At 54.6% G+C, this 22,791-nt stretch overlaps 8 protein-coding genes across 8 annotated transcripts; 3 read left to right on the forward strand and 5 right to left on the reverse strand.

Annotated features, from left to right (window-relative positions):
- Positions 1-599: 599 nt before the first annotated feature.
- MYCGRDRAFT_57829 (uncharacterized protein) lies at positions 600-2,367 on the reverse strand (the record flags this gene model as incomplete). Its single annotated transcript, XM_003853435.1, has 2 exons — positions 600-965; positions 1,021-2,367. Coding segments are annotated over 2 exons (1,668 nt in total), but the record flags the coding sequence as incomplete, so codon positions are not given.
- A 183-nt stretch (positions 2,368-2,550) lies between these two features.
- On the reverse strand, positions 2,551-3,363 carry MYCGRDRAFT_104107 (uncharacterized protein; the record flags this gene model as incomplete). Its single annotated transcript, XM_003853434.1, has 2 exons — positions 2,551-2,858; positions 3,175-3,363. Coding segments are annotated over 2 exons (495 nt in total), but the record flags the coding sequence as incomplete, so codon positions are not given.
- A 1,329-nt stretch (positions 3,364-4,692) lies between these two features.
- CTNS (Cystinosin) lies at positions 4,693-5,910 on the reverse strand (the record flags this gene model as incomplete). The annotated part of the gene is made up of 5 exons (XM_003853433.1): positions 4,693-4,871; positions 4,933-5,030; positions 5,087-5,184; positions 5,237-5,702; positions 5,752-5,910. The coding sequence occupies 5 exons, from the start codon at positions 5,796-5,798 to the stop codon at positions 4,693-4,695; spliced, it is 888 nt and encodes a 295-aa protein (XP_003853481.1).
- A 442-nt stretch (positions 5,911-6,352) lies between these two features.
- MYCGRDRAFT_40869 (uncharacterized protein) lies at positions 6,353-9,901 on the forward strand (the record flags this gene model as incomplete). Its single annotated transcript, XM_003852887.1, has 2 exons — positions 6,353-8,802; positions 8,860-9,901. 2 exons carry the CDS (start codon positions 6,353-6,355, stop codon positions 9,899-9,901), a joined length of 3,492 nt encoding a protein of 1,163 aa, XP_003852935.1.
- Positions 9,902-10,172: 271 nt separating this feature from the next.
- Positions 10,173-11,105, reverse strand: MYCGRDRAFT_70943 (uncharacterized protein; the record flags this gene model as incomplete). The annotated part of the gene is made up of 1 exon (XM_003853432.1): positions 10,173-11,105. The coding sequence occupies one exon, from the start codon at positions 11,103-11,105 to the stop codon at positions 10,173-10,175; it is 933 nt and encodes a 310-aa protein (XP_003853480.1).
- Positions 11,106-12,783: 1,678 nt separating this feature from the next.
- Positions 12,784-13,689, forward strand: MYCGRDRAFT_92458 (uncharacterized protein; the record flags this gene model as incomplete). Its single annotated transcript, XM_003852888.1, has 1 exon — positions 12,784-13,689. One exon carries the CDS (start codon positions 12,784-12,786, stop codon positions 13,687-13,689), a length of 906 nt encoding a protein of 301 aa, XP_003852936.1.
- Positions 13,690-13,892: 203 nt separating this feature from the next.
- On the reverse strand, positions 13,893-16,218 carry MYCGRDRAFT_70944 (uncharacterized protein; the record flags this gene model as incomplete). The annotated part of the gene is made up of 2 exons (XM_003853431.1): positions 13,893-15,805; positions 15,925-16,218. The coding sequence occupies one exon, from the start codon at positions 15,801-15,803 to the stop codon at positions 14,226-14,228; it is 1,578 nt and encodes a 525-aa protein (XP_003853479.1).
- Positions 16,219-16,426: 208 nt separating this feature from the next.
- On the forward strand, positions 16,427-17,119 carry MYCGRDRAFT_109048 (uncharacterized protein; the record flags this gene model as incomplete). Its single annotated transcript, XM_003852889.1, has 3 exons — positions 16,427-16,440; positions 16,500-16,801; positions 16,873-17,119. 3 exons carry the CDS (start codon positions 16,427-16,429, stop codon positions 16,947-16,949), a joined length of 393 nt encoding a protein of 130 aa, XP_003852937.1.
- Positions 17,120-22,791: the final 5,672 nt, after the last annotated feature.

Here is a 22,791-nt window from a genome sequence, read left to right on the forward strand (position 1 = left end):
GCTGACCTTCAAGAGACTTTTAGCTGGCATACGACGGCCATGGGTTGCGAGGTCCTGCCGTGGCTCGTCCGTGAACAGCTATGTCCGACAGTACTATGTGCAACAGCACCATGGTCATACTTGACACCCGTGTAAGCATTCTAGCAGGTTTTCATGCTGCACAGTATCGGAAATAGGAATGAATGCTTCTCGAAGAAGAAAATTAAGTATCATTATGCAGTCGATCGCCAAACGCAAATCGCCAGTTGAGGCTTCGAGCACTTCCAACACGCTCAACGCCCTGCTAATGCTAACATTCCAGTTTCATCGGTCACATCTCTTTATACTCGGGTTCCATTACCACCCTCCTCCAACCCCCTCTTCATGATATCCTACAAGTTGAAAGAGAACTCGCTTTCACTCGATGGCCCAGCCGGCGTCTTCGCACCCGCACGACTTGCTGCCCGACTCGCTGCCCGATCGCTCGAAGGCTGCTGTCGTGGCGATTCCTTTGCACCACGCATCTCCGACTGGCTCTTCGCCCCTGCCCGATCATGGTCCACCTGAAGATCAGCAAGGTGCTTTCGCTCCCTCGCCGCCGTGGCATCCCATTCCTTACCGCCAATGTTAGTAGAGACCGGAGGAGCCTGCTTGGTGCGACGAGCCGAGCTGCCGTCCGAAAGAGCGCTGTCATCGTCGACGAGAACGACCATCCAGACACCGACGGCGCCCGAGTGACCGATCAATGGCGTGCAGTGAATCCAGCGTGGACGACCTTCGCCTTCACCATTCTCGTCGGGTCGAGTCAGCCATCGGATCTTGGCGGTGACGCCCTGACCTTCGGCGAGTGCGTCGACGAGGTTGGCCCGGACACGGGCGCTGCCGCCGATGCGGTTGATGAAAGGGGATTGGAGGATTCCTGGAACGCGGAGAGAGGGCGAAGTGAACAGGATGCGAAGGGATGGTGCAGGTCGCAGCAAGAGGTACTATTGTTCCGCCAGTCAGTATCTGGTCCGCTGCACTCATGAGATTCAAGCTTACATTTTGATAGACGCCTGAAAGCTTGCCACTAACTAGCTCTTTCGCAGAGAGTGATTGGTTGACAGCGTGGTTCCGCCTCCGCTCATCGAGTGAGTCCTCCGATGGATTCTTGAGCAGTAAACGCGGTCGACCTCCACGTTCGTTCACTAGGTCTTCGTCGTCGACGTACTCCTTGTGCATTCGGCCACCATACTTGCGCACTGTGTTCAGCTCGGAGCCATTGAACATTTCGCTGAGTTCCTGAAACTCGTCCTTGTGCCGGGATTCAACATCTTCCGCGGAATTCTGCGGATTTTGCTCCTTTTCTACCAGTCTGGTCAAAGCTTCCAGTCCACTGCAGTCTCGGAGAAGGCCTGAAACATCCACCTGTGCACCAATGTTGTAGCGAACGACTCCTCGGCTGTCCATCAGGGGTGCGATCATTAGCAGGTTGATGAAAGGGCTGCCATCGCGCCGATAATTGACAAAGACTTCAGTATGTTCCTTGCCAGCGGCACAAGCCATCGCAAGTCTCCGCACCGAATTCGGATTCGTTCTCGGTCCTTGCAGGAAGCGACAATTCCGGCCGATGGCATAGTTCATGCCGTATTGAGTCGTGCGCGCAAACTCCTCCGATGCGAAGATGATGGGATTGTCGGTTCGACTTGGATCGGTCAGGCAGAAAACCTCTGCGAGTCCTTCGCTGGCTTCTCGCAAGTGTGGTGCCAAGGTGCCAGTAATGCGTCGCTGAGCGCTCACGCTGACCATGTGAGTCCAGGTGTGAGCCACAAAGGCTGGAAGATCTTCTTGCACGAGAACGGCAAAGGCACGCTTGGCCTTCTCCTGCAGAATCGTGTTCTTGGTGGGCTTCGATGACTGCTCCGTGAAATCGTGGCCTTTGATGCCCGCCAATGATTCGGCGATGGCATTTGCGTATGATATTGCGCGCAACGCCTTCGTGGCATCCAGATAGTAGATGAGTAGCGGTACGCTTTGAGGTCGATGCGAATTCAAGAAGCCAGTAAACTTGAGCAAGAGCTTAGGGTCCTCAAAAATGGTCTTCAGGTGATCGGCACTGAATAGCTGTTCTGCCCGTTTCTCCAGCGCGTATACTCCGGTCTCGTCGGCAGATTGAGGAGGCGACACAAGATCCCAGGAAGAAGGGTCATCTTCCAAAACGGGCTCCAGCATGTCGGCACAATCAGGTCCACGCGATTGCAACGGCGCAAGAGTCGAGATGGAAGTCGCCATAGTGTCCACCGAGTTGAACGACGCTCCGCTGCTTCTAGCACTCGGATCGTACACGCTGTGGTTGTCCGTCATCGTCGGCGACGATGGCGTGGAAACGGAAGTCTCATAACGGACAGGAGATCGCGCACGGTTGATGGGTAGCGGGCGTCCAGCTTTGCGCAGGTGGCCGGTGCTGGTGCTAATATATCAAAGTCAGCAGGGTTTGGGACTTAGCTCCACGCCATGGCAGAAACCATGGCGTGGTTCATGCAGCTGTACCTTGTCCGAAGCTTGTGCGAGCGCCAATTGCCGAACTCAGCGGGTGCCGCAGCAGACTGGCTGGTATCGTCATTGCCCGAAGGAAATGCGAATGCATCCGATCCGGATGAACTCCCGCTGCTCCGTTGCTGCTTGAGGACAATGCCAGTGGATAGGACTGTGTCTCGTCGCTGATGGTTGTAACGATCGAGAAAGTCATGACTTCGCCCGTCGTTCACGACGTCGTTTGTTCCGCTGGGCGAGTGTATTGCGGTATCAAAGCTGTTGATCTTGCTTCGCTCTCTTCTGATCACTGGTCGTCCGTCTGAGCCAATACTGTCGCGATGAGGCATAGATGATGGGTTCGGGTACTGTTCATGTTGATTGTCGTCAGCGCTGCGAAATGCCTTGAAGCCGACTTCGCGCAAGGCCTGCTTCCATTGTGCCATTGCGAGATGTTTTGCGGCGAATGTTGTGTGTGAGAAGGTGCAAAGAGGGTAGGAGCATGATCTGAACCGGCAAGTAGGTGCGGCGTAGCAGTCGCTGCGTGATGCTGAAACCAGAAGCTGGCTTGCCTCCGTCGACCGCCATATGGAACATGCATATTCGCCGCCAGTGATTCCGTGGTTCAAGGCAATGCACTGCAATATAGGTGGAATAAGGCGATATGAGGGAATGTATACTGACCAAGCGATACACGGGATTCGGCGCCATGTTCTCGTCTGAAACACGTCGGAGGGATTTGCGTCGTACAGATTGCGTCGAATCGTGTTTCGAGGAGACGCTGGAGTTGCTCCAACGGGATTTGTGCGATGCGACCAAGATGAATGGTCTTAAAGAAGCGTCAGCAGCATCATGATCGCGTGAGACCGACATGGATGGTGGAGCGATTCGGTAACGGGCAGGGTATTCTTGGGATCGGGCAAGTGAAAAAGCGACATGAACGACCAGTATATACTCCACCATGCCACCTGCAGTGCACAAAGTGACAAGGCCCTAGCAGTTCATCACCTGCATGAGTAGGAACTAGTGCTGTCGCCGCCTGGGCCTCCCTGCACTATGCATTTGAGGCCCTGCCATTGTTTGCGCCTGGCTGAGATGACAAGGTCCGGGCGTCGAGGGCTTTCAATCAGGCTTTCAATCATTGCGGGTGATGATCGCGATGCAGGAACGAAGCATCTCCAATCGCCGTTGGCCTGAGGAGTACCGTGCAGGAGTAGCGTTCCCTGCCACGGCCCGATCACCACGAGTCACGGATCGGGCTGCCGAATGAAAGCCTCTCAAGGCCAGTGTTTCAAAACTTGTAATTGACTTCAGAGACTTGTTGATGTTGTTGAGAGAGTTTTCAATATTGGGAGAAGCTCATCAAAAATTGCACGAGATCAGCGATTCGAAGGTCCTTGTACTCGGGGATTGAAATTGTTCTCGAAGTCACGCTTTCATGGTTGTTCTCACACTAGCGAAAGATGACCCCTGGCCGTGGCCGAGCTACTTCGGTCTCTCCACAACTGCAGGGTGACATTCTTGGTGCTCTGGGCAGGGCCGGAATCAGAAAACTGATCGAACCTGTACGAGGCATCTTCGCGATGTCATTCTCACTCATCATGCCATACATCCCAGTACAAGTCACGCTGCTTCGAAGATCAGTAGCACCGCCTTTGGCGGTATCCTTGCAGCGGCATTCAAATAGAAGCACGTGCAGACGCTGCCGCGGGTTGCTCACAAGCTGGTCCGGGATTTGAGCGTGCGTGAACGCAGGTCCCGCGCACGACTTCTGATTCGTGCAAAATGTGGCTCCTCGCGAAGTTGGACTGCAGGCATTCACAGAGCTCCAGCAACAGTCATTGGCGGGTCGCAATAGATCCTTGATGTACGGCTACACAGGTCAAAGACATTTTGCGATGCGACACGCGGACGATAAGCCATAGCGTAAGCTACTCCGACGACCAAACAGCCGTAAGCTACATCAATATCCACATAATTCTCGACATGTTACAAACTGACTTGTCGTTTCCCGCGGGCTCGGCAAATAATAACGCAATGCGATGGTGGCTCGGCAGCGTGAAGATGCTTGCCAGTGATCTCCTCACAATGATGACTGTGCTTACGTATCCGTAGCTTTGGGTCTACCGAGCATGGGGATCGTGGGATCGCGAGCATGGCGAACACAAAGGCCTGCGATAGCTGTGTGACGGTCGATCTTCATTATTGCCCTGCAGACATCAGCGGCTGCCTGTCATCTTGCGCGTCAATCGACGAGTCAATCGAAGCCTCCTTGCGCAAAACGTGTTCCTCCACTGGACCGTATAGACAGTAGTGCTGCACTATGAATATCGTATCGAATAGAAGAGACATGTTTGCGAGACCAAGCTTCAGAGGATTACCTACGTGAAGTTTTGTTAGCAGCTCAATGCGCCTCCAGCGATCGAAGTCTAAAGCACATACCACTGAGGCCTGTCCAGTCGGCCTGCAACGATGAGTCGATTACGAGCTGCACGAGCGAGAGAACACCGCCAGTGAGGTCCATGAGCTGTTGCACAATGCTTGATGGGTGGTCAGCCGTACGCACCCATACATGTGACATATGACATCGTCTTACCTCCAACCCAAAGTCGATTTCCGTCGAAAGTTCTCCACGACCTGTGGTATGTACTTGAAGACTGTCAACAACAGCTTCACGTATTGCATGGAATAGATCTGTTGAACGTCAACGTGACCCTCCGTGTGCTTGTACGAACGAAGAACAAACCACATCGAGCCAGACCCATGTTCTTGCGTCAGAACTGCTGCTGCCGTTCCCGGAAGCAATGACGATCGCGGTGATTGTCGTCAACCCGAGCAAGGAACCCCAGATGAGGCCCAGAGTGATCATGTTGGCCCTTCGCTTGACTCCAGATTGTCGTTCCCATCCCCAGAGCCGCGGCCAGTATTGAGAGTACGTAATGAAACTCATGGTAAGACCGAACAGTCCAAAGACCAGATCGTTGAACCGCACCGTGGGCTCAGGAGATAGGCTGTGCCTCTCAGCGTACTGCTTCCGAATGACTGGAGAATACAGGAATAGGGTCGTGCTGAGTGAGTAGCAAGAGAAGCCGAAAATGTTCAGAAGAGGGAAATCCGGCATGGAGCCTTGCGTTGTCTTTCTTCGGTAGTTAAGGAGTGGCTGCGGGATGAAGGACAGTGTCCAAGCTGTAAAGTACACCCAGCCGCAGAGCCTGTTGGCAATTAGTAGCGGCTAGGCAGCTTGAAAGCATGATTTCGCACCATGATATGGCTCTCGCAAACTGCTCAGTACTAGCTGAGATGGCCATGGCGATCGAGGAATGAAGCCTGCCCTGTGTAATGAATCACTGAAGAGGATCATTAATGCTTCAAGGCAAGTAGTGACCGCTGCCCATGACCGACTGGAAGACTGTTACGAATTATTGCTCATATCAGTGCAGATTATGGAGGACAACGTCGTCTTTGGTATAAATGAATCCATCGACTTGCATCATTGCAGAAGTGAGTTGCGAGCTCCACTAAATAAAGATCTCTTTAGTCATCGCCGCTAGCCGGACGAGGCTACCTCCATTATCCGAAACCCGACCGCATCGCAGGGCAAGGCCGAGCGAGAGTGGGCGCGGCCGTGAGGTTGGACACGCGCATCGCGAAGTCGTGAATTCCATCGTAGCAGCACGTCAACACGAAAGTTCCATCGGAGATCACATTCATCACAGCTTCCGGCTGCAATCAAATGTGTCTCGCACGCAATTGCTCCAAGACATGCGCCAAAGCCGCTCAGCCCTGAACACGTAGCTGCACAGGAGACCCCTCCGCCAGCGACCACCCACCTACGAGTTCGAGCACTCCCACTACGGCCAGCATGGCTTCTCCGCGCCGCAACCCTCGTGTCACGCCAGGACGCCCTCTACGTGCACTTGCGTCCATCGAACCTGCGACCGAACCACCCAACAAGCGACGCAAGTTCATGCCCGGTGGCCTGGGAGGTGGTGGCAGGCACCGTGAAGTTGTGGACGTCACTGAGTTACATGAGATTTCGAGCGTACCGCAGACTGCACCACGTGCGAGACCGCGGAGAGAGGTTACGAACAACACTGAGAACGCTCTCGCCGCGCAAGAGGGAGAGACACCGAATGTGACCCGTTCAGCGATGCAGACCAGACCTCGACGCGAGAGACCGGAGAGATATGTGCCACAGCCTGCTACGCCGCGTCCACGCTACAGTAATGCTGCAGCTGCCGCCGCGGCGAGTCAGATGAGCGATGGGTATAAACCACGTGAAGAGCGCAGCTGGGAGGACTTTCACCCGGATCTCGAGATTGAAACTGGCATGTTTGTGTTCACGGCGGATGAGGTGGACGGCAGGACAAGTAAGAATGATCCTAGATTGCAAAAGCTGAACATCCGCGGTCTGGATGGGAAACCAATCGTCAATGGAGATGGAGAAGTGAAAGATGCGACACCAGAAGCTCCACCACAAGCTGAGGCAGCGCCGGCAAATACCACACCCGTGAAGCGGAAGCCAGGAAGGCCACCACGGAGGCCGGAGGCTATGCTCAATGGCTTGGGCTCACCACCTGCTCCACGCATCGTGCCGTTGCCTACGCACAACCCAAAGGAGAGGCTGAACCTTCCAAAGCCCTCGTTCCGACAGCACAACCACTTTCTGCAGTATGAGGAAGATCAGAAGGAGAACAAGCTGAACTACGTCGATCGGACCATGGCGCACATCGGTTATCAAGAGAGTGACCGCTACGAACTGCCGCCGAGAGTGTTGGTGCGCTTGTCGGAAGGCCAGCAAGTCGAAGACGAGGCCGAGGTCGCGCTGAGATTGGAGAGTGATGGTCCTAATGACATCGTCCAATCAACGGCAGTCGTCGGCAGGGTGGAGTACGACATGGACGAGCAGGATGTTGCTTGGCTGGATGACATCAACGAGCAACGTAAGGCCGACAACGTCGAGGCCATCAAGCCTGCGATATTCGAAATCACCATGACTCAGATCGAAAAGGAATATCATGCTCTCGAGAAGCGCATACCGAAGCCACAACCTCGACATGCGCAGATCACCCGACCACGATCAAGCTCTCAGGCGGCCGTTAATGGCGACCCCAATCCACCGGGCGATGAGCCAGATAGCAAATGCTCTATCTGCGACGATGGTGATTGTGAGAATGCCAATGCGATCATCTTCTGCGACGGCTGCGACTTGGCAGTTCACCAAGAATGTTATGGCGTGCCATTCATACCGGAAGGTCAGTGGTTTTGTCGCAAGTGCAAGGAGATTGGCCGCGGAACTCCGACCTGCATCTTTTGTCCCAACGTCGACGGCGCTTTCAAGCAGACCAGCACCTTAAGATGGAGCCATCTGTTATGTGCAATTTGGATTCCAGAGGTCACTATAGCAAATATGACCTTCATGGAGCCGATCACAGATGTGGATAAGGTCCCTAAGAGCAGGTGGAAACTCAGCTGCTATATTTGCAACCAGAAGATGGGCGCATGCATTCAGTGCGGCAACAAGGCTTGCTATCAAGCATTCCATGTCACATGCGCACGACGGGCGAAGTTGTTTCTCAAGATGAAATCACAGCATCACGGAGGTATCGACACGACCGCACTCAAAGCATTCTGCGATCGGCACGTTCCTCAAGACTGGCGGCGCATCCATGACACCGACAACGCGATCATCGAAGCCAAGCGCTGGTACAGACACGCGATGAAGGATCGCAAGTGGGCCGACAGTCAGAGTGCCGCCCTTGAACTCGGGGCTCCTCCTCAGCCTGATGGTGGTCTTGCCGGCGATACGCTAGGGTCTGAGGATACCATTGCGGTGACCAAGCGGCGTCGCAATCAGCCGCAGAAAGTCAGTTGGCGTCTTCCGTCCGGTGCTCCAGTGGTGCCTGGCGTCGTCTATAACACAGTGGAGGCCAGTCTTGCGCGCTTCACTATTCGTCGGAGGAAGGACTTTGTCGAGAAGGCTTGCAAGTATTGGACGCTGAAGAGAGAGGCTCGTCGTGGTGCTGCTTTGCTGAAGAGACTGCAACTTCAACTGGAGAGCTTCTCGAGTATGGAGATTACTCGTCGAAACTTCGCAGGTATGGGAGCTGCTGGCGGACCAAAGCTTCAGCGCCGCCTCGAATTTGCAGAAATGCTGCAAAAGGACATGAGCCATCTCACGGAGTTGACGGCCCAGACGCGAAAGCGTGAAGAGCTGCGACTGAAAGAGATTGAGCTGCTCTCTGATCTGGTCAACACTGTCTATTTCCCGATCCCGCCACTGCTCTGGCCGATCCTGCGCAAAGCACAAAAGTGAGTTGCCCTTCAGTATCCCGACTTCCATTTCACCCTATACTGACTCAGCTCCAGACTCGACGAAAAGACTCGCAACTTCCGCCCAGGATTCGAGATGCTTGCCGAGCGTCTCCGCGTACGTTTCTACACGTCCGTCTCAGACTTTTCTCGCGATCTTTCTCGCATTTTCAGCCAAGCCCTGGGCGAAGATCTCGACGACACTGCGGAGCCCGACATGAACGCGATCCACAGCCGTCTCCAAATGGTGCAGCCTGGGACAGCCGAGCACTTGCAATTGTCTCAAGAGCAAAAGGAGCTCAAGAAGCTGGCCAAGCGAATTGTCAAAGCTGTGAAGGAGCCATTGGAAGACGCAACCAGAAAGGAAGCCGAGCTACGAGGTCGCGAGATGGAAGAAGAGATTCGAAAGCTGGACTCTATGGGCATGTTCGCTTCCGCAGCGAAGGCACTGCAAGCAGAAGGCGACGAGGACACGGAAACGCAGGTCGCGCTTAGGCGTCGGTCTGGCTCTGATGCTTCCGCTGCCGCAGGTGCGTCTCCGGAGATCAAGGCCTACGGTGATATCGAAATGCGTGATGCTGACGATCATCCGGACAAAGAAGCCATTCGTCTCAACCTCACCTCTCAGGAAGACACAATCGCGATTCATAACAGCAAGCATACGCCTGCTTCATACGCATCCTCGACATCCGATCAAGCACCCAAGAAGCCAACAGAGCCGATTTCGCCTCCAATTTCGAGGTCCTCGTCTCACCCTAGCGCTGTAGCGGCATCTGGCAGTGGCGAATCGAGCAACAATGCGGGCGAACCTCACGACGTGTTCGCGCATGGAGGCGTGCCATGGTATGTGAAGACCTTCGATCCAGTGGGCACTACCATCCATGATGAACAATACTCGGGCCCACAGGTTCTGAGAGACATGTCCGAGCCCCTGTCAGACATGGACGAAGACGAGCTCACGGAACTTGGAACTGGCGCGGAGAACACGCCCAATGGCAAGCCGCCTCCTACAAGTGCCGAGCACACTGCACCGCCAACTTCTGTGAAGAAGTCGGCTGCCAAGAAGAAGAGAGGCAAGAGGGCGCAATGGTCGCGATAGCTTGACGTGGCGTTGATGGCGATGGGTTGTATGATTACCTTCTGGTGCGATGCGGCATGAGACTTGGCTTGTATGTGCAGAGTTTGCAGGCAGGATTTGGAGGAACTCACGCTGTGCTAGTGGGCATGAATAGGGGCTGCTTTGGCCTTGCCTGTTTGTCAGCCTAATGCTCAACCACCCTCGCTCTCGATCGGCATTGCAAAGCTTCTTGCGTCTGTTCGTCATGTGGTATTATGTATCGCCTGGTCAAACTCCCTGTCCCCATCCGCACTCATAGCTTCGCCTTCCCACTCTCCAAGCTCCCACTTCTCTCTTTGACCCACTTCGCAACATCGTTCGCAAAAGTGATTTTGTCCTCTCCCGGCTCCATGTCTAGATTATGATACCACCCCTCGTATGCTCGAAACTCTTTGTCCTCCACTTTACACGCCTCAAACCACTTCCTTCCAACTGTATAACTCACAACCTTATCCGCCGTTCCGAAGCCAATGAACAATCTCGTCTTGCCGCCCTCTCCCACCCCATCTTTCACTACCACTTTGCCCGTCTCCAAGTCCCCGCCTCTATCCAGTGCACCTGCTAAGCCTTCCAATGTGCCGGTATCGTGACAATGCTCGTCTTCATGCCAAATCTTGCAAACCTCCTCATCCCGCGAGAGTTTCGACGCATCCACTTTGTTGACCATTTGCCTGTGCGGGAAGAGCTTACCCACGAGTCGTCCAACCGCCACGGTAATAAAGCTCGGCCGCGTATCTTCATGCACCGCAATCCACGGCGCCGAAGCAATAAACCCTCGTATCTTCCTCTTTGTCTCCGCCGGTCCCATCGCAGCGTAGTACAAACACTCCCCTCCACCCATACTATGTCCCATCAAAAACAGCGGAATGTCACTCTCCTCCGCCGGCAGACTCTCCACGAACGAAGTGATGTCCTCCATGACTTGTGACGTAGGACCTGACAGGCCTTTTTCTTTCGGGGTGTGCACGCTGCGACCCCAGCCGCGTTGATCGAAGGCGTAGACTTTGATGGCGTGCGTGGAGGCGAGGTATTGGAAGAATTGGGCATGTTGGTGGGCGTGGTCGGAGAAACCGTGGAGGTGGATTAGACGGGCGATCGGTGGGGTGGAGGAGGGTGGGGTGTAGGTTAGGGTGTAGAGGGAGTGGCCGTCGGGAGTGGTGAAGGTTCCGGAGGTAGATGTTGCCATGGCTGTGGAAGAGGAGCTGGGAGTGAGGGTGTTGGAGAGAGGGTGTTGTTAGGGTGAGGTCAGAGGTGGTTGAAGGTGAAGCCCTTCTCGAGCTCAAAGGGCGATCATGTGAAAGCCTCGGCATGGATTCGTGTCCGGGACTTCAAGACGGAATCTTTCCCTGTACAATACTACAACACTGCGCCATCTTCTGTTCTGGAATGTCATACTCTCATACCACTGTACTATCTGATCTTCCTTGGTCCTGATGAAGCGTTTCGCATGCGATTTGCTCAAGCCGCAGTCGTTTTCACACTTGCAATCTCAAGACAAGGACCCAAGAGGAGTGGCGCCGGAGCCTGTCACGGTTCAGCGAGAAAGAGTTCATTTTTCCTCTCATCGACAAGCATCACGGCGACTGCGACAATAGGAAGATCTTCGAATCCGGACTCCTGACCGTCTACACGCCGAGGTGTCCAGGACGACAAATGGCAACCATACCTCCGTGCTACATGATTTATTGATGGAGAAATTGGCAATGGAAAAAGCGGGAGGACATGGGTTCCTGTCATGAAAGCTGTCCTAGTATCTCGCGCGATGTTTGGAGATTCGGGAGTGCTGTGTTTCCTGCAGTTCGTGGCGTGTCCACACCTCGCAGCCTCACATTCTACCAGAAAGATAGCACTTCGTCGAACTCGGCGTTGATGGTCTGGAGGGAGAGCATTGTGACGACTTGCATGCCACTTTCAGACATACGGACCTGAACTAGGTAGTGGTCAGGCTGCATCAAACCTCGTCTTGCTATGCCACTGATTCGCAAAGGGAAGGACGAGTCGCACTCGCATCTGGCTCGCTTCGTGGCATCTGGAATCCTCCCCACATGGAGACTGGCGTTTTCCGTCTGTAAACCTCGCCTTTTCCAAGCGAGGCGGAGCGAACATGCGGCACACCTCGCTGCTGGCCTCGAGGTCTAGAACCCTGCTACCCCTTTAGCTCTGAACTCTCTGTGCGACGCCTTTTTCGGGACTAGCCTCGAAGCCAAATCCTATTGCACTTCAATCCTCTTCGTCTTCTTCTTTCCCAACCTACACGAACATCGCACTTGGTCAGCAGAGCTTCGTCGAGTGAGCTTGTGCACGTCTCGTTATGCTGATAGCGGAGTGGAAAGGTAACCTTGCGCAGCTCATTCGCTACCCTTCGGCCTCGCCGAAAGCTTCACAGCACTCTATGGTCCTAGCGCGCATGCGCACGCTTACACTTCTACGCTTGTAGCGCACCACGTGCCGCCTGAGCTCGTTCGGTGCCCTGGAGATCTTCCCTCTGCACTTCATGTCGCAAGAAAGAGAACCGAGTAAAGCGTCGTCTGTTCTCCGAAGACATGTCACGCGATGCAGCTTGCGGGACGAACTTTCCAATATGATAATGACCACGCCAGGACTCGTCGAAGCCGCTGGTATCATCGTCAGTACCTCCACGTTGCAAAGGGCGGGCCAGGAGAGCAGAGAGAAGAGTCAATCTGGTGGCTTGAACAGACCCACACAGCACCAGCACCAGCACCGCGGACTCCGGGCGTCGAGTCTCGACTCGTGTTCTTCTCATTGTACAAACAAGTTCTACTCCTCGCCGCGGAGTTTTTGTCGCTTTCTCTCCAATTCCCTTCTTCCCCCTCTGCCAAGACTGCACCGCTATGCACCATACAATGCTGTCCAAGACCATCCTTCTTCCACTGGCGGCGCTCCTGAGTGTGGTCTCATCCTCACCAGACTACCAATGCAGACCTGCTCGGCTTGGAAAGTATGCTCCAATTGCCAACAACATTCCCTCTTACCAGTGGTGCTCTGCATATTTGGACGGCAACCCTGCTCGCGGTCACTCGTCCGACCCTCACTTGCTGTGCGATCTTCAACGGGATAACAAGGCCGTCAAGCAACACGTCTGCACGTGCATTGTTAAGGGACACAAGCAGATAACAACGAAATGCACCACACCAGTCAAGGCTACGACGACCAAGTGTATCACGTCTTCTACTACTCGCACCACCACTCGAAGCACGACCCAGGGCACGACCCGCAGCGCCACTCCATCTACGTCTCGAACCACCATGCCAAGCACAACTGCCTCTACCTCCACGACGACCGCCTCTGCCTCCACGACGACTGCATCTGCCTCCACGACGACTGCATCTAACTTCACGACCATCTCCACGACTGCCTCCACCACGGCGACGACGACTCCAACGCCAACAACAACTACAACCACAACTAGTACAACAAGCAGCAGCAGTGCGCCTCCACCCCGTCAGACATACTGTACCGGGAACCAAGCCATGTACTGCGGCAATAGTGGTAACGTCGAAGGAGGCTGCTTTTGCGCCATCACCGCCTACGGTGATCCAAGCGCCGTCTGCTTTGCGGCCTCCTCATGCACCAGCTGCAACTCCGACGCCGATTGTGGCGTCGGGCGTCGCTGCTTAGCCGACGCGTCGGGCAACTGTGGAGATCCGAGCGGAACCTTTTGCGCGAGCACTACGGATGGTTGTGATGACAGTCCGCCGGCGGCGAAGGCGAAGAGGGAGTTGGAAGATGTTTTCGCGGAGGCGGCATGAATTGCGGGTCGTTGTGATGATTCCAGAGGATGGGATGAAACTGACCATGGTTCGTGCCGGAGAGCTGCTCAGCTGATGGACGGGAGGTGCGACGCAAGATTGCAGAGACTGAGAGAGTGTGGCGTTTGGAAGTGCGCGTAGAGACCCGACGTGGACAGGGATCGTTTGTCTCGTTTCATCGGCGATGAGAGCCAGCGAGACAGCAAAGGCTACCTGCATGTCTATTTGGCATCAATACTACGCTACCTGTACGACTATCCAGCATGTCCTGCCAGCTGATCTGTATGCCTATTCAGCATCTCTGCCAACTTCATTACACGCCTATCAAACACCTCGAGTGTCTTCCATATACGTCCACGACTGCCAAGCGTCTCATTCATGTGATCACCCAGGAAGCTGTGCAATCGTGGACGATTTTTTGTAACTGGGATACCTGTCCTCGTCTGTGGACATCCTGTGCGTATATACGCCTCGGCAGCCCCATCAATGTCCATGGTCACTTTTCTCACCCACCATTCCTTTCCCAAAAGCGTTACTCATCCCACAAGCGGCTGCGATCCCTGCGGCAGCTTCACCTTGAACAACAATGCCTGGTTGTCCAAGTTGTACCCGCTGGCATCCGCATACTTGAACTCTCCACCCTTCAGATATCCATCCTGCGTAATGAAGTCGTTGTCCGAGAAGGACAGCAGGTAATACTCGTCCGCATCATCCTTGCGTCCGAAACCATAACCAGGCTGTGCGTTCACAGGCACGAGAGCCAGAGATTCCCATTTCTCGTTGAGCAGACCGTCACTTTGAGCTCCACCGTTCCTCACGCCGAATCGGTTGAGCTGCGAGTTGACATTGAAGTCCAACCAGCTGCAGTACGCCGCAGCTGTGGTATTGCTGTTCAGCACACCAGCTGACGTGGCCACCTGGCAGCCCTGGCAGTCCGACTTGCCAGCCACGTTGGTCGCACCAGAAATGTCAAAGACGTCGACGTGGCGGTACTGGCTGGTTGTGCTGGCCCCCTGGCCACGTCCAGCATTAGAGTCACGGGCCAGGACGAGGAATTGAGTTGGCGAGATGTAGTGGATTTCGGATTGGCGTGCGACGTCATTGTTACCGAAGCGCGCAAGAGGGACGACGTACTCGGCCTCCAGCTTGGCGACGGCGAAAGGGTTGGAGATGTCGTAGACGAGGAAACGGGCGTTGCGGGAAGTCTTCTTCTTGGAGCCACCGTCTTGAATGAGAGCGGATTGGGCGAGAGCGTAGAGCTTCGTACCGGATGGGTTTGTCGTTAGGCCTTCGAGACCTTGGTTGTTGGCGCGCCCAGTTGTAGGATCGACTGGGTTGGGTACAAGAGCAGGGTCGTAGCGAGGTGGGTTGTCGGAGCTGTAGGATACGGAACCATTGCGAATGGGCGTGAAGGCCGGTGGTGGACGGATAGCGCGGATCATGCGTCCGGTCGGAGAGAATTGGTAGACGAAGTCACCGTACTCGTCGGATACCCAGAACGTGCCGCCACGGCCGAGAACGAGACCTTCAGCGTCGATTACAACTCTGCTACCTCCTGATCCAGAGCCGCCAAAACCGTCGCCTGTGTAGTTCGCAGAGGGAAGCTCGCCACATTCCGGAAAATTGAGGTATGGTCCGGTCAGACCGCCATCGAGACCGACTGTTGGCTGGCCACGAGGGTCTGTTAGGAGGATGGTGTCCAGGTAGGTAAACTCGATGTTCGGCCGGCTTGGATTTTGAGAGGAAGAAGAAGGAGAAGGAGTGAATGAAACCAAATGCTTCTGGATGCGTGATTGGTAATTGAGCGTGCCCTCCGTGTTCCAGCCTCTGTCGGGGAGACTGTAAAGTAGTCCCTTATAAGTCTTGCCAACTTTGACCCAGGAAAGGCGGTCGATAGCAATGGATGAGCCGATGCCACCGATTGTGTCGCCGAATTTGTCGCGAGCATTGCCGGGAATGAACCCGTAGCCCGCGAGTTCCTCGTAGACGTATGTCTGGCCGTTGCAGGTTGTTGTATTGACGGCAGAAGTGCTGTTGGATTGTGCGATCGAGAATTGAGAGAAGGAGAGGACGGACAGAGGCACTGTGGCCAGGAAGGACTTGGTGAAACGCATGTCTATTGCTGAGGTCAGATCTCAAGTCTTGCCTCTGGCAAAAGAACGAACGAGAACGTGGTGGTTGATGTAAGGATTTAGACTCCTTGCTGAGCCTTCTTTATATGACCCTGGTCCCTACCTGTCAATTCTCTAGCTCACATCGGTAGAGCATCTACGCAACGCCATCAACGTGGGAGTCTCCGAGGATCTGGTCGTCTTTGCGTGGAATAGATGGAGAAGAGTGGGAAGAGGTGAGGTCGGCTGAAGCATATTGAACGATCGGCGGGGTCTGGGGCTGCCACGAGGAGGAAGCCAGCGCTGTGATTTGATGGGCATTTGATGGACGATCATCGCGTGGAGCTCGGCGCTGCATCAAATCGTCTAGTGACATCCGCTGTGACGGCGATTGGTAACGAGACAAGCCCAGAAGTTGGGAGAGTGCGTGTTGCGTGTTGCGTGTTGCTTGGGTTGGAAGTCGAGAGAAAGAGGAAGGTGGAATCTTCAAGCCGACTTCGGGTTGCTCGGGTTGTTCGGATCGGATTGGAGCTTGGTGAAGCTTCCGGAGTGGCCTCCGCCCTCGACCTCATCCGTGAGCTCTACGTGAAGCACACACCTACATATCCAGACCAAGACCACTCATTATGTCCCAGTCAAAGTAAGCACGCCCTCAACAAAGCCCATTTCTCGCACGACCAAGATCTAACCCCCTCCCAGCGTCTGGACTCAACGCTCCAAACCCTCCTCGGCCTCCGCATCCCGCACCCCTCAAAACCGCTCCTCCACCGCCTCTCCCATCCAACCCGAAACATCTCGACAAGAGAACAGCGGTAGCAATGGCAGTCGACCTTCCGTGAACAATGCATGGGGTCAGCGCGGTACAGGAGGCGGAGAAGCACACAGCTCGTCGGGAAGTGGATTCAATGCGAACGAGGTGAAAGCGTTCCTAAGCAGGGAGCCTGCGCCGGAGGCCTACGCGGGTGCGAAGACGAGTGGGGCCGCGGCTTGGGGATCGAAGGGTAGGTCCCACGTCTTGGAGTGGATGGAGGACGTGACGGGGAGTGGGCTCGCGGACTGACGAGGTGTGCAGCGAATGCAATGGCGAACGGACAGCCGTTTTTGGGACAGTTGGCAAAGCAGATCGCGGCTGTCGAGGGTGGTGGTTGAAGTGTCGCGGATGAAGTGTGGAAAGTGAGAAGTGAGAGAGAGAGAGCGGAATTGCCATCACGAAGGAATGCACAGAGGAGAACTACGGACTGCAAACGAAGAAGCCGTATACCGCAGGATAACGAAGTCAATGACAACGCAGATCACAAATCGCTGTTAGGACGCTACTGAGCACTGCCGGATGGGAGTCGAGCTCTTCGCAAACAATACGCCCTCAGAACATACGTGGAAAAGCTAACGCAGCGTTTCGTCCCTCGTCACAGCGATCCAAGCCGAAGACCACAATTGCCTCACATTACTCTCCGTCGGATTGACACCAGCAGACGGCGGCAAATCTCCTGTCGAGACTCGTTAGTCAGAGACCTCCATGCCTCCTCATCAACAAAGGGAAGCAGGAACTCACCCCAGGGCTCAAACACAAACTCCCCATCCTGGTACAACCAACTCCACACGTCACTGTTGATACGGTATTCGCTTCATTCGCCTCAGTGTTGTACCACAACGAGGTGATTGTAACCACAAGAGCCTTACCCGCTCCAATGACACCTCCCTCGAATACCGGGGACTAGAAATGTTCAGGCAAGACATCACGGCAGAATTGATCACGTAAGGTGAATATGAGTTTGATCCGTCAACGCTTTCCTTGTTCAGTGACCCATAATGACAGACAGTAGAACCTCCCTCCTCCAACAGGCTCTCCTCAAACGGAACACAAAGTGGAATGATGACAGCAACGGGGTGACATGGATGAGGTTGGTGAATGGGCAGGGCGGGTTGGGTGCAGGTGCAACCCTGGATGGCGAGAGTTCGTATTGACCTCTGCTTTCGTCGCGCTGTTGGGAATTCGAAGCACCTGGACGTGGGATGTCGGTGTTGAAGATGTGTGGCGTAGTTTCGAGACAAGCGGTTTGACCCTTTATCGTGCTGAGGGCGGCACGAAGTTGGTGGAGGATCAGGATCGCGATGGCTGGATGCCCATGGCGACGCATGGCTCTTTAGCACCACGCGAGGCCTCCGCCGTTCCAATCCGGCGTGCCTAAATGCAAAGCGCATAAGGTCAGCAGAGGCTCCGGATACACTACAGTGACGACATTGGGAGGGTCCAATCTTTGATAGCATGCTCTGGACAGTCTCCTGCTTTCTGGTTTACTCACAGGCATGGGGAAATGGTTCGAGGTTGCACGGATGTTGCTTCAAGACAGAGTCAGCTTGGAACAATGACAATAGGTATGCTGTAGGACTGGTCACGTACCCAATCACAAGGCTGGATCCGGCTGTCGTCTTTGCCAGCAACATGGCCAGTGCCGACACATGCCCCGTCAGGAAATTTGCCATCCGGACCTAAATCCTGGTTGATTCCAGTACAGGTCTGAAGGGAGATTAGTCAGAGATCAACAGACCGATGAATGAAGGAGTACTTGCGTAACAGGGGTCGTCTTCGGTACAGTCGTTGCCGAGGGAAGTCGAAACCACTGCGAGAATGATAGAGAGCCGAGAGATCTGCATGGTCGTCGATGTAATCCGGAGCGTTAGGTCGTTTCTGAGTGCTTGGTCGTTCTTGGGTGTTTGGTCGTGTCGGGATTGAAGAAGGAAAAGGTCGAGCGAAGGAGGATGCGGCGATACATGTACCCTGATCCGGACCTGATATAACAGTCCCTATTTGGAGAGACCAAGTGTCACGATTGCCTGCCCAGTGGCGCGACATGGCTGCCGCAAGGGCCTAACGTGCAGTCTCGATTCTACCGGCTCGCTCGGACAAGGGAAGACCCGAGTAGTCCTAGTGATCCGTATCTACCATGGCTGGGATTCCCAATATGTACACAACCTGTGTCTTGCACACAGGAATATTGCGGACGGTCGACAAAGTCTATCTACCTGGCTTGAGCACATTTCAGCAGTTGTTCGAGAGATCGCATTGGCGCGGAGAGGCCGGCGACACGCCTAAGGGCCTATGCACTACGTCTTGCTTTGTATCTGATCCTAATCATGAAGCAGTTTCTGGCCATGCTGACATCTCCGAGCCAACGCAGTGTCCAGAGTGAGCCGATACCTGCTCATCAAAGTGGCCCTCGATTGAGTGGTCGAGGTAAGCACTGCTTTTCCCTCTGCGATCTGCAGCATACATTGTGCATGTCCGAGGCTCCAAGGCGAGCATGAGCGGCCAGTCCTGGAAAGCTGGTCGCCGACCTATCCGAGCCAACGGCAGCTCGAAAAGTCTTCCAATACTGTTAGCTCGATACCCGAACAGGTCCGCTTTGTTGTTGCAAAGACGTTTGCAATTCACATCAACTTGCCCACATCATCAGGCATTCCCGAGCCGATATGAGCTTGAGAATCAGCCGATTCCTGCGCCTCGAACTGGGGCATCGATTGAGTTTCCGGCCATAAGCGCTACTCCTGTGTGCAGGACACCGGCTGTACCTTGTTGAGGGTTGAGGGGATTCCACGTCATCATAATCCGTGAAGATGATGATGAGAAACCCTACCGGATATCCCTGCCGCCGCTGGGGGTTTGGTCCTGGATAGGTCTTCCGCCCTGTGGCATCGACCGTCCGATCATGACCACAGCTGTTCAAATCGAGAGCAGGCAACCTTCCTCCCTCCTAGGCCATCACCGTTCGCTTCGCAAGGCCATTCCGATCCAAGTTACCGTTCTACCAGGACAGGACTTGCAAACCGAGCGAGCATGGCCAACCTGGGGAACTTTCTTCAAAAACCTCCTCGAGCAGCGTCCGCAGCCTCCACAGCTCCTTCGCATACCCCATTCCTTTCGGGAGATTCTCGACCGACCTTCGCGGCCATGGGTGTTGATGTAAAATCGGAAGGATTGACGGATGATGAGTGGATCGATTGAAGGAGGAAGTAGGGCGCATGTCAGGTGACTGAAGCCTCAGGCACCAACTCAAAGGATGGGAGCTGTTCATCAGCCGCTGATGATTATTCTATCCGCTGGACAATGCCGACGATGGCGCCCCATCAACTATGTACGCACGATCTACTGTACGCGGTCTGCTCTGAGACAAGAACCTGGCAAAGAGAGGCTCCGTGCCTTCCATTGCTGTAGCATCATCCTGTCGATCGCGCTGCGTGGCACGTCAGTCAGAAACTTACAGCATGCCTCCTGAATTCCACTCAAACTACACCGCATATGTCGAACTCTGGTGGCCTGCTGCGTCAGAGCATGGGGACTCCCCTTCGAGGGCGATGGAGGAGCCACAACAGCAATGACACGCTCGTTTTCCGGTTCGCACTGGACCGTCGAAGTCATCGAGGTTCAAGGTGAGTGGTGCGGGTTGAGCGGAGCCTTGGAGGTAGTCCCTGTCGTGGAATCTGGCGGATACGATACGAAGTACGGATTGCGTCGATCGCTGTCCGTGCTGCTGTATCCCCTGTCGTTGCATCACGTCGGACGCTTATTATGACTGCAGGGCGGTCCCTAAAGTGGTGCTCGGTGGAAATGACACTGCCACGGTTCCTTCTGCGCGGCAGACTTCCTGCAGTAAAGGGGCTGCAAAGGGGATAGTGCGTGCATACATATATGCAGAAACTTGTCAAGCCTACCTTAGGCACATTCGACCACAGGTACACGAGAACTCAACATCCCAATCATTTATGTTCCCAAGGACGGGTCCATTTCCGTGGACTTCCGCAAGGAGGGCCACTTGCAGGCCTGCCTCGAATGGACTTTACCGGAGAATCCATACAGGAATAATGCTTACTGTCGGAAACTCAATTAATTCCCTTTGCGGGCAGGTCTCGACAAAACTCGAGCTCCAATCCATGCTTTGCGGACAGGACCAGACTCTGGACCAAAAGCATGAAGTACTGCCCGACCCGACCGTCGACGGAGTACGCCCGAGCTAATGCGACCTCGCGAAACTGTCGATACCTGTTCTCAAAATGGTGTCGATTGAGTTTTTAGCGTAAGCACTGCTTCATGTATGCGGCCCACAGCTTGTACTGTATACTTCCTTGACAACAAGCCTTGTCCCTCGTTCTGGGCTCGGCTACTGAGCACTAGGATCCGCCAACATGGGTCAGCTCAAGCATCGACATCCGCGCATATTGAGCGCCCTGGCGACGTCGAGCATCAACGTTCAGTTTTGAAGGGAACGAGAGATAAGACCTGCGTTCACGCCTGAACATTCCGCTCCCATTCTGCTGCCAACAATTCCGAAACTTCCTCGAGGTCAGAGCTAGCAGCAAGATCATCTTCAACAACAAAAAAGTCATCGATATCCACGCCACATCGACAATAATGCAGATATTCCGGCTCTCCATCATCCTCGCACTTACTTCTACGGTCGCAGCATTCTTCGCAAGTCTCTCCACTTCGCCACGCGAGGATACTTTCGCGAACTAACACCGTCCAGCAATGCGTGAAGTGCGACCCTCATGCCGCCGGCGACTGTCAAGCGAACCCTTGGGGCACCTGTTCAGGAAATGCTCCGGAAGATACTGGCTACTGGTCCTGCATCCAAGTACGTTATTCCCTTTCTTCATTCATCACAGGAGCGACACCTGCTTGTGTTCCTTCGACTGACTTCGCCTCTCTCGAAGGACAAGCCTTGCTACACGCCTGACTTCAATGATTTACACGATTGCACACCGCATTATGGTGATCCTGGTCAACATGCGGATTGCACTTAGCACTTATTTGCGCCCAGGGATCTGACGGTGCGGAAGGCCGAACACGCCTGCAGAGTCGGACAGGAGCATTGTGCACGCAAGAAACGGATGAAGGGGCTGCGAAGGAGACATGGGCTGCAATCGTGTGGGCAACAGGGCAAGGACGGAATTCCCGACTGTTGCGCGAACGGATTCGGACTAGCTATTCGTTGTACGCTGCGAGCATTCTGAAAGCTAGATGCTCTTTGTGAGGAAGACCGATCTTGACGGATATCGATCCCTACTGCGCAACACCGCGGAAGCGCAAGCAAGGATGAGTCGGATTTCGGGATGTTGCAGGCATCCGGTGATCGCGAGCTGCTCCTCTCCAGCCGGTGTATCCAGCTCAGCGATCGATCATTGAAGCACAGCCTGCTCAGCTGCGAGCCAACTTGTAAGAAGAGACCAGAGCGCTCTGTCTCGCGTCGTCATGCCGCCGGCTTCCGATCGCTGGCTTTGGCCTGGTCAATTGAATGACGCCGCGTGTCATACGGCCTTGCCATATGAGACCTTCCTTCTTCCCCTCAAACTCGCATCCTCACGGCCTCCTTCCACATCACGTGAAGATCCTCAAACCCAAGCATCACTACCACCAACGAGCCAACAACAACAACAAGCTCTCGACCATAGCAATGCAGCTCTTCACCGCCGCCGTCTTCCTCTCAATGCTGTCCGGCGCCCTAGCAGACTCAGTAGGTCCTCACTGACTCTCGTCTTTGCCGACTTCGCTAAGGATCCATCCCGCAGGGAACGACATCATACTGCCAGGCTCCCGATGCAAACTACAAGTACGGCCTGTGCATTGTCACACAGCCTGGTGTAGCTTCTGGAGGTGTGGCATGCGTCGAGGTACGTAGACATCGTTTGAGTACATGTTGTTGCCACGAGAGGATTGCTGCTGACTCCTTGTGCTTCTCGAAGGCCGCGCCCTGCGAATTCCCCAATGATCCGTCAAAGGGGTGCACGGTCCACAAGGACGGCAACGGTGCAGACTGCCCACACAATCCGCGAAGAGTGTAGATTGGGCGGAGTCGTTCTCTGGGAACGTCCTCAATAACGACTTATCCCACACGCTTCGACTCCCCAACAGCACGACGACGAAAGATCCCTTGCACTTGCACTTGCACTTGCACTTGCACACTGCCCACCCTACCCACCCTGCCCGTTCACCACC

Source organism: Zymoseptoria tritici, chromosome 4 (assembly GCF_000219625.1).
Source record: "Zymoseptoria tritici IPO323 chromosome 4, whole genome shotgun sequence".
NCBI classification, from domain to species: Eukaryota; Fungi; Ascomycota; class Dothideomycetes; order Mycosphaerellales; family Mycosphaerellaceae; genus Zymoseptoria; species Zymoseptoria tritici.